At 39.7% G+C, this 10,051-nt stretch overlaps 1 protein-coding gene across 1 annotated transcript; it reads right to left on the bottom strand.

Moving 5' to 3' along the window:
- Positions 1-7,048: 7,048 nt before the first annotated feature.
- LOC121994500 (pathogenesis-related genes transcriptional activator PTI6-like) lies at positions 7,049-8,474 on the bottom strand. Its single transcript, XM_042548511.1, has 2 exons — positions 8,345-8,474; positions 7,049-8,240 (listed from the first exon to the last, which is right to left on the bottom strand). Exon 2 carries the CDS (start codon positions 8,149-8,151, stop codon positions 7,186-7,188), a length of 966 nt encoding a protein of 321 aa, XP_042404445.1. The 5' UTR covers positions 8,152-8,240; positions 8,345-8,474; the 3' UTR covers positions 7,049-7,185.
- Between the last annotated feature and the right edge of the window lie 1,577 nt (positions 8,475-10,051).

The following is a 10,051-nucleotide window of genomic DNA, read 5'->3' on the forward strand; positions in this document are numbered from 1 at the left end:
CGTACCATTGTCTTTATGTGAGGCATGTGATAGGTAACTGGAGATTACATTTTTTGCTTAAATATTCATCTCATTCAAAATTCGAATTTTAAATTTAAATGCTTTGTTACTCTGAGTTCTGTCATTGGCCTTCAGATTTAAATTCCCTCGTCCAATTTGGCCATGCTCTTTGTAGCATGACTTTAGAGTCTTCTTTATGTTCAAAGTTTTTTGCAGCCCACAAATTTTGAAAATTTTACATCTTCAAACTCGCTTGAGTTCAATCTTTCGCCATTTATACGGTCCGACCCTATTAAAAAATTTTATCGAATATTCACATATCTCCACAATGATATAATATTATCTACTTTGGGCCTAGATCCTTGTGTCTTTGCTTTTGAGCTTTACTCAAAAGGCCTTTTAAAGGTATGATCTTTACCAAATCTTTTCAATGTGGGACTTTAATTGAATTTCAACAATCCTCCTTTCAAACGAAGGACCACAACTACTCTCATGGTTCGGGCCTCCCCACGAGCATCCAGTCACTCTGACTTGCTCCGAGCCTCCCTCGAGCATCCAGTCATCCTGTCCTGCTCTAGGGCCTTCCCATAAGTATCCGGTCAACCTAACCTAACCTACCCCAGGCCCACCCTCAACTTCGTTTAAGGTCACCCCACATGGTATCTGATTTGGACCATGACTTTGATACCATTTGTTGTGGTCAAAAGATGTTCGTATATCTCCACAATAGCATGATATTATCTGCTTTGAGCATAGGTCCTCATGGCTTTGCTCTTAGATTCTATCTAAAATGTCTTATGTCAACGAAGATATCGTACATCCTTTTAAAATAAGATCTTTACTAAATATTTTTAATGTGAGACTTTGTTTGAATCCCAACAGTCTACCACTTGGATACTAACTCAGCTACACTCTGGGGCCACAGAAGACCATTTATTGCATCAAAAGGTGAAGTTGTCACCTTAGAGACCCCTCTAGGGCGGCCCCACACACTTTGAAAGGGGTAAATCATTGGAGGCATTTACCCTAACACAACGTCCTTTGTATGGGAAAGGTCAGACACCCAAAGATATATTTTCTCACCCGTTGAAAATGGATCCCAAGAATTATTGCATCAATCACTCATGTAGGTACCACGAAAGACCATTTATTAGAGCAAAAAAAGTGATATTACTCATCCCAAATGGCTCAATAGTGTCGGCCCCATAATAAGTTACAAGCTGGTAAATCACAGAGGCATTTTTTCCTAGCACAACAGCCCTTTGTATGAGGAGGTCAGACACCCAATGAGGTATTTTACACTCGCTAGGAATTGACCCAGGACCTATTGGAACAAATACTCATGCAAGTACCAACTGTACCAACCACGGAAGACCATTTATTTGAGCAAAAGTTGATATCCCTAAGTCAGTATTGTCGGTCTCAAGGTAAGATACAAACAAGTAAATTAGGAGGGCATTTTGCCCTAGTGGAACGGGCTTTTTTATAGACACAGAAGACCATTTACTCTGTAATCCAATAACCTTACCCCCCCCCCCCCTCCCCTTAACGACTATTCCACATCATTTGGAGGGAGTAAATAAAAAAACCAAAACAAGTCATCACATGGGAGGGTATTTCTGTCAGTTTCATCGAAAATCAACCCTTGCTTGATTATGCAAATATGTCACGTGATAACCAACTCGGCTATACCATGGGCCCCACGGAAGACTATTTATTTATCATTTTTAGTTGGCATAAGGTATCCAGTTCTTCGAACCAACCCTGAGGTGATCGGCCCGACCCAGCCTTATGTAAGTTTTCCACGAACCACCGGGGTAAATTGGGAAACGCTAATGAAGGCTCATCCAAATGGCCAGTATTCTTAGGCTTGCTTCTCACTAGAGAAAAATTCTCCTGTAATGTGTCGCACCTTAAATCTCTTGATTATCTGTTGGAGAGTTTAACCATTACCTCAGGCCCACAGAAGACCATTTATTAAAAAAAAAATAAAAGATGATTACATTTATCCCAATCATACCTCACAACCTGTCCCAGCATTGATGGACTCATAAAGGGGCAATAGGGATTATGACCCCCCCCCCCCCCCCTCTCATTTTTTTTAACGTAAATTGATTAGTATTTCGTTAAAGATGTAATTAATAAAATAAATTTGTTTTACACAAACAAAAAGCCACAAACCTTATTTCCAATTCTTTTCACAACAAATAGCCTCTTGCCCTCTTCTCATTAAAAAAAAAAAAAAAATCTTCTCCTTCTCCTCCATCAGCTTGACCTGTGAAGGTTCACATTTTTTCTTACTTCCCTCTCCTTTAGCCTTTCGATTTTAACATTTTAGAAACATATATTATATTTATTTATTTATTATTTTTTATTGTTAATCGTTAGTTTGATATTTTTGAATTTTCATCTATTTGATAGTTGGAATCTTAAATCTTTTTAGAATGTTGATTACATCATAAATTATTATAAAAAAATAAATGTAAGTCACATACTCACATGTGAATTAAAGTTATAATGTTTTAACTTTTTTACTCATCGGTTATTAGATATAAATTATTTTTTTATAAATTTATATGAATTGTACCCCTAAATAAAATTTCTGGTTCACCATTATCCCCATATTATAGCTGACCCATAAAGTGACTAAAGACGATTCATTCATCCCTAGTACCTCTATTGACTCGTTCCTAGGTTAACACAAAAAAGATAAATCATGAATGACTATTAACCATTAGTGTAGTGCCCAAGGCATAGGGAAAGACATGTTCAAATACGTAGAGTTTTGATTTTATGATCTAATATGAAATATCTCATATGTTAATCATCACATCGCCCGGAAGAGATAACCATAGACTATTTATGATGATAATTCTAATCAATGTTATTGACTATCCGGTGAATTTAAGTTGTAGAAGAGATCCTATTTAAGTACGGTCGTAACGACAAAAGTAGACCATAGACCATTTATTGTGGCAAAAAAAGGTGAATACGCTTACCCCCAGCGCCCCCGCCAACCCATCCCAAGGCCAACACGGAGAAGGTAAATCATGGACGACTACTAGTCTTTGGAATAGTGACTAGCACATAAAGGAGATATTTACCTCGGCTTTACCGAGATTCGAACCCTAGACTTCATTATGATAATACCTTATGCGCTAGTCACTAGACTCATCTAAGGAAACAACCACATATTATTTATATATATATATATATATATATATATATATAGTAGAAATTTGCATGATTATTATCCGCATTAAACCATATTTTAGATAATAGTGTTAGACCATAAAATATGTTATATATTTCTAATAAATTATATCATGGAACCGCAGTCATTATTAAGATACATTCCTGCTTTTTAGCCATCAACTAATTAAATATTACAAAATTTAAATTCAACTTAAGTTGTGCTGATTTGAGCAAATGATCTCAAGCTCCCAGCAGGACTTGATTTTTATCCAAATGTCAACCTCAGAGTGACTGAGTGAGCAGAGTGTTAGGCCGGTCAGATGAGGCAGACAGACCAAGAGGCGGGTTGTCAAAGAGACTGGCCGACCGAGGCCTGCAAGTCGTAGTTTCCATGAAACAGACCTGACGTCAGGCCGGTCAGATGAGGCAGACAGGCCAAGAGGCGGGTTGTCAAAGAGACTGGCCGACCGAGGCTTACAAGTCGTAGTTTCCTTGAAACAGACCTGACGTCAGGCCGGTCAGATGAGGCAGACAGGCCAAGAGGCGGGTTGTCAAAGAGACTGGCCGATCGAGGCCTGCAAGTCGTAGTTTTCTTGAAATAGATTCATGCCTATGATCGGAGCCTCCTTATATAGAAGCTCGGATCAATGGCTAAAGTTGGTTGTTCCACTTGGGCAAATTTTGCCCCGACCGGTCCGAGGCATTCGTGTGCGCAAGTCGCGTTCGCACACAAGTCAACTTGGTTCAGTGCAATCCGAGCCTTAGATTTACACCCCTACGCACTCACGCGTGAGAAAGAGCCTCTCCTCATATATTTGTTCACATCTTCAATATATATGAATCAATATAAACCTATAAAAATACATAAACTTTCAATATGGGACTAAAATCTTATTCATAATAGAGTCGCTTTCCTCTTCAATTTTTTCTTCATTCACTTATTCAACACTAATTTAGTGTCTGATATACGATGCTAGATGTATATTTAGTACTTTACAATGGGATAAGGGGACGGTTGTATATTTTCGGAAAAAAAATTACTCTCTGGCCACTAGCCATAGCCACTTGAAGGTTAATTATAGTCCCCAGGGCGTAGCACAGATGGGGAGTGTATGGTTCTGTGGCTGAAAGGTCCAGGGGTCGATCCCCGGAGTGTCACTGCCTGGGGTTAACGTCTTCGCTATGCACTTTCCACCTGTGTACCTGTATTTACCTCCCTCCATATCCGTGGGACCGACTCTAAGGGGCCGTTGATGTAACGGTTCTATATTTTTTGAAGGTTAATTATAAATTGACGGTATAATTTATCTTGAACTATAAAAAATATGAGTATAAACATCATTTGTTATACTAGATGTATATTTAGTATACTAAATATTTGAGCTTTGTTCAACACTTTCAAATCATTGTTCCTATTTTAATTTTTTATTATCAAAATATAATAGTTGAATGATTTTTGTAAATCACATTGTGCGCGATATGTCGCCTTTTAAAAAAAAAAAAAATACTCAATAAATTGTTTTAAATTCGTTTCACTAATTTTAGTCCAAACTTAATTTCCATATCCTCCCTACTCGACATATAATGATAAGAGTATATTTACTATTTTAAATATTTATTATATTATAATTTTTTTTATTCAAGCACTTTATTTACCATGTTTTGGGCAACATACACTTAAATACCGAAATAGATACATAGTTATTGTAAGTCGCGTCACATGTCTAAAATATTAGATAATATCATAGATTCATAAAGGAGACCAAGCCATTAATTCAATTTGTCGCGTTAAATGAAGAAGGGCGTTACGCCGTACGCGGGCTGAACTAACGCACATACCGGAACGAGTTGTAACGTTCGACTCCACATGACACACGTAGCACCTGAGATCAAATCCTCTGTCTCTAAAATTATCTGTTCCTGTATTTTACTCATCGCTCCAGCCTACTACCAGCAGCCTTCAGTTATCGTCCCGATTAGCATTATAACTCTTAGAGAAGGTGAACCTAAGGGGGTCACCATCAACACGATCGACATCAGAATCCAACCGAATTTGAGTAAACTTTTCTCCACCGTCGATCCGAGCTCCTCTCAGATCTGGCCGGATTTTAACGCCGATCGTACCAATGACAACCCTCTTAGATTTACCTTCCCCAAAAATTATAGTATTGATCTGAATAATGACCAAAATTAGCCGATGATGGATTGGGGCGACCAGTGAGATCCGGAAACAATTGATTTTGGAGACGGATCCGGTTTCGTAGCTCCTGGGGAGCACTGATAACGCATGGTCCCGTTCGTCGATTAAGCCGTATGGACCGGGCTCCATCTGGGTTCAATTAATTCGGTTTGGTGAATCTAAGGCCAGCTTTTTGGGATCCTGTCCGGCCCGACCCGGTCGGGGCCTGCATTTAATTTGTAGGTCCAGTGGCCACGATTCGACCGGACCAAGCTTGCCTTCTCAGCAAGACGAAGGGTGGAGCTGGCATGGCCCACTTTCTCTACTGTTTATAACAAGTAAGGAAGCACAATTAAAAATAATTTTCCTTCTTCCCTGAAAACAGACGGCGACGCTTATCTCTTTATGTTTTTTGAAATTTACTTTCGAGTTAAATTTAATGACTAAATCTCGATTGTAAGTATTTGATTTATGACCCGTCCTACGCAGCGTGCCCGTCAATGGTAATCATATTTACCTATACTGAATTAATGTCCTCTCCGCCCCTATCAGTATGCTCATACTTTCTCATACTTCGTCCCTGTCAGTACGCTCATACTTCCTCATACTTCGTCCCTATTAGTCCTTTCGGGTCGGTGCGATGATTAAAACATGAAATGTTATCATATAAAGTCTTGGGATCGAAATTCAGCATAATCAATCTTCTCCGTGTTAACCTAAGGACGAATTGACGGGACCATATTAATATCTTCCTAAACTTCAGAATCGTTGGGTACAAACAGATTGCAGTGTGGTTTTCGGTGTTTTGTGTTTTTTTTTGTTCATAATTAAGGTTTAAAAGCTTGACGTTAATGCGCGGACAAGCACGCGTCGACCATCCCTGTCGAGCGTGCAGAGTAAATACACACACTTTCCGAATCAGAAACAGGAACCGGGTCCATGGCGCCTGACATGGCCGGAACCGCATTGAATCTGCATGATTCCAAATTGATGGCAACTACCATCATCAAATTCCCAGTTAGGCTACCTAACAGATTTCTGACACGAGTGAGGTAAAAATAAATAAATAAATAAATAAATACTGAAAGTTTATAACTGTTTTTCTGAGTTTGAATCGATGATGTGCTATTCCTCGCACTATGTGGCATTCAATGATCACATTATCAAGTTGAACCAAAGGAATCCAATGTGATCTAATTATCATCATATTTACGGCTAATTAAATTACGTATCAAAATAAAGACAACAATTTCTTTTTCATCTTCTATTTCTTTTATTTAAATTTTCTAAAAAAAAATGGAATCTCCTTTTTTGTTTCTATTCAAACCGGCGAAAATTGAGCTGGCTTCGATTGGTCTGCGGACTCAACCTCAATCAAGCTCGGGGCCTAGTTTACACTGAAGGCCTGACTAGAAAAGGCCCAACTGGATACGGCCCATTAGGCCCAAATTCTGGGAGGAGAAATGCACTCGACGACAAACCGCCACGAAAGCCGGTCCAGGACGGCCACGTGTTTGGCGTTGGGATGCCAAAAATGCACAGCCATTCCCTATGACGCACTTCCACGTGTCCGAGGCCGTTAAAAAAAAACAGAGGGTCTGTTCGATTGCTGCAGCCTTCGCTTTTTGTACATTAATTCATTGATAAAAAAAAAAAAGAAAATAAAATTCCCGGGAATTTGCTCCGTTCGCCGGTCGTTGGGAGGCGGACGGAGACATTCTCTGGTGACCAAACAAATAAAAGCACCGAATTAGAAGGACGAACTATGGAAACGAAGCGGATTGGTGTTCGAGTTAGATGGCGGAGAGGGATTAGATCGCGAACAAGTCGCCGATGTCGGCGAAAAGGTCGTCGGCCGCCGCCGCCTCCTCTTCGCGTATGGATAGCTGGCCGAAGTCACCGAGCGGTGATCCGAGAACGGCGTCGCTCAAGTCCTCCTCCAGGAAGCCGATGGGAGCGACCGCCTCTTCGTCGAGGAAGCCGAGCGGCTCCGGCGTGTCGAACTGAAGAAGGCCGTCGAAGATTGCGTCCTCTTCTTTGAAGGGGAGGAAGCCGCAGAGCTCCAATGGCGGCGGGCTGGCGGCAAGTTCCGTCGTCTGAGGTTTGTGCTTCTCTTCTACCTTGGTTGAGGAGGAGGAGGAAGAGGAGGAGAAGGAGGAGGAGGAGAAGCTGCGTAGTACCGAGGTCGGGGAGTTGATGTCGCGCGATTCCTCCCCGGAGTCGTACCTGCCGGATGTGGAGGTGAGGTTGGTCTCCGAGAGGTTCGTCTGGGGTGCGAGGTTGGGGAAGTTGAGTATCGCATTCGGACCTCGTAGTTTGATGGCGACGGCGTCGTACATCATCGCCGCCTCCTCAGCAGTGTCGAAGGTTCCCAGCCAGAGCCGCGTCCGTTTCTGCGGATCCCTGATCTCCGCCGCATACTTGCCCCACGGCCGTTTCCGGACGCCGCGGAACTTCCGCTCGCCCCCTTCTTTGCCGCCGCCGCTGCCCGCCTCGGCTGTAACCCTCCGCTTCTTTTCCGTGGCGGCGCCTCCGCCTCCCTTCTCAGCCTTGCGCTTCCTACCCTCCGCCGCACACCCACTGTCTTCCATCCTTACTTCCTGGACGAAACGCCGGAGGCGGCGACACCCGCCCTCGTCGCCGGAAGAATCAGTCGCGTCGTGGTCGGCGGAGAAGATGCGCAGCACGCGCCGCCGCTGTAAGTCCCCTGTTTGACGCCGCTTCCACCGCGATGGCAGGCTCTTGCTTGAGTCACTATTTCCCTCTGCTCTCTTCATCGACACCAGAAATCCAGCCCGATCTGCTTCCTCTTCCCACGAACTCCACTTGCTTGTCAATTGCTCGTCATCATCCCCCTCCCCTTACCCTGCATCCACCATTTAAAAGGAGAAGAACAAAATAATCACATCTTTCCCTTTGGAAAGCTTACAACAATAAACTCAACTCAAAGAAAATTTATACACTACTAACATGAACACAAACTGATTTCATCATTCAACCAGTCGAGAACAGAGCATACATCAAGAAGCCGAAGCGTAGAATAGATAAAATGAGATATGGAGCAGAGCAGGGAAGAACAGAGTTTTAAAAGGAGGACCTTGCTGGAGAGAGAGAGGTTAAATCCCCAGTTTTATAGGATCTACCTGACCCAATTGTTTTTATAATAGTTAAGTGTTCTTGTTTTTGATAAAAAAAAAATATATCCCTATAAATTAGCACTCCAAAAAAAATCTAACCACTCCTTGAAGTCAAATACACCAATTAAACTTATTAATCATTTGATTTTTTCATCCTACTGTATTTTTTTTTTTTGCTCAATTTAGACTACTATGATTCATTATCCTATATTAAATCCTAAATTGAATATTAAAAAGTTTGATATAAAAAAATTATATCAAAATTTCTATATATATATATAAATTTATAATATAGTATAAATTTTATAACATTTATAATAAATTTTGATATTGAAATGATAGATACATACTAAAATATTAAATTTCATATTGAAAAATTATGGAGGGTATAATATCATATAAATTTTTTTAATATATTGATAATATAGATATCATTCGATATATTTTGGTACATTAGGTGTATCTTTCCCTTGATAAAGCTTCCCATACGAAACGGAGCGCAAATAAAAGCTATCACAGTGCACGGTGCCATAACACTACTAACATTGTGGCATATGTACTGGATCAGGAAGCTGAAGCGCAGAATAGTTATAGAAGATAGATAAGATGAGAGCGAGACTAGCGGTGGTTTAGTACCATATATTAAATCCTAAATCATATATCAAAAAGTTTGATATAAATTTATATCTAAATTTTGATATATTAAATTTTAAGTATAATATAAATTTCATATTATTTATATTAAATTTCGATACCAATACAATTATGACGAGCCACATTGGGACTAGGATGAGCTCCAGCTCCACCAACCTTAGAAAAATAAAACAACAAAAAAATCATCCCGATATTTTTTTCCTTAATTATTTCTTGTTTTCCGCATGCACTTTTCATTAAATCAAAATTTTTGATTTTGTTTAATTAAATTTCCAAAACACATGTCAATTTATTAGGAATTTTAATTAAATTAAAATTTTATAAACTCTATCACGCTACCTCTTATTTTTCCTTTTATCCGCAGAGTCACAAGTGTCGCTATCCCCCACCTCCTTGTTTTTCCTTTTATCCACAAAATCGTAGGTACGAAAGATTTTAATTTTGATCCTCTTTTTCTGTCACTAGGTTCGAGTAGATCTGTTTATTTTTAGAATGGATTTCCTTCGAGCAATCGAGCTCATTTCTCGGCGACATAATCTCTCAATTTATTGAAGATCTTTACATTATCATTCGCATGGTATTTTATATTCATGTCCTATACAGGTGCTCGACAATAACTCAACGAGTGCATGCGCGACAGTACCCCTTCTCTCGAATAGCACACGATATCGATACGACCATTGTCGTAAGTATATTTTCTTTTGATATTATCTGTATGAATCAATTACTATTTTTCTTTTAATAAATTGATTAAATTTATTAAAAATTTATTAATTAATTTGATTAGTTTTATTTAATGAGTTTATTCAATCGGAGTTGGTTGAAAAAAATTGATAATGATATAATTATGAGTTTGATTCTAAGAAAAATCGAAGAGCACAATTTC

The sequence above is a fragment of the Zingiber officinale genome, chromosome 6A (assembly GCF_018446385.1).
Source record: "Zingiber officinale cultivar Zhangliang chromosome 6A, Zo_v1.1, whole genome shotgun sequence".
Taxonomy (NCBI): Eukaryota; Viridiplantae; Streptophyta; class Magnoliopsida; order Zingiberales; family Zingiberaceae; genus Zingiber; species Zingiber officinale.

What these genes read in the sequence shown, in the direction of transcription:
- LOC121994500 (XM_042548511.1), bottom strand. Translation starts at nt 8,151, where the DNA reads ATGAAGAGAGCAGAGGGAAATAGTGACTCAAGCAAGAGCCTGCCATCG.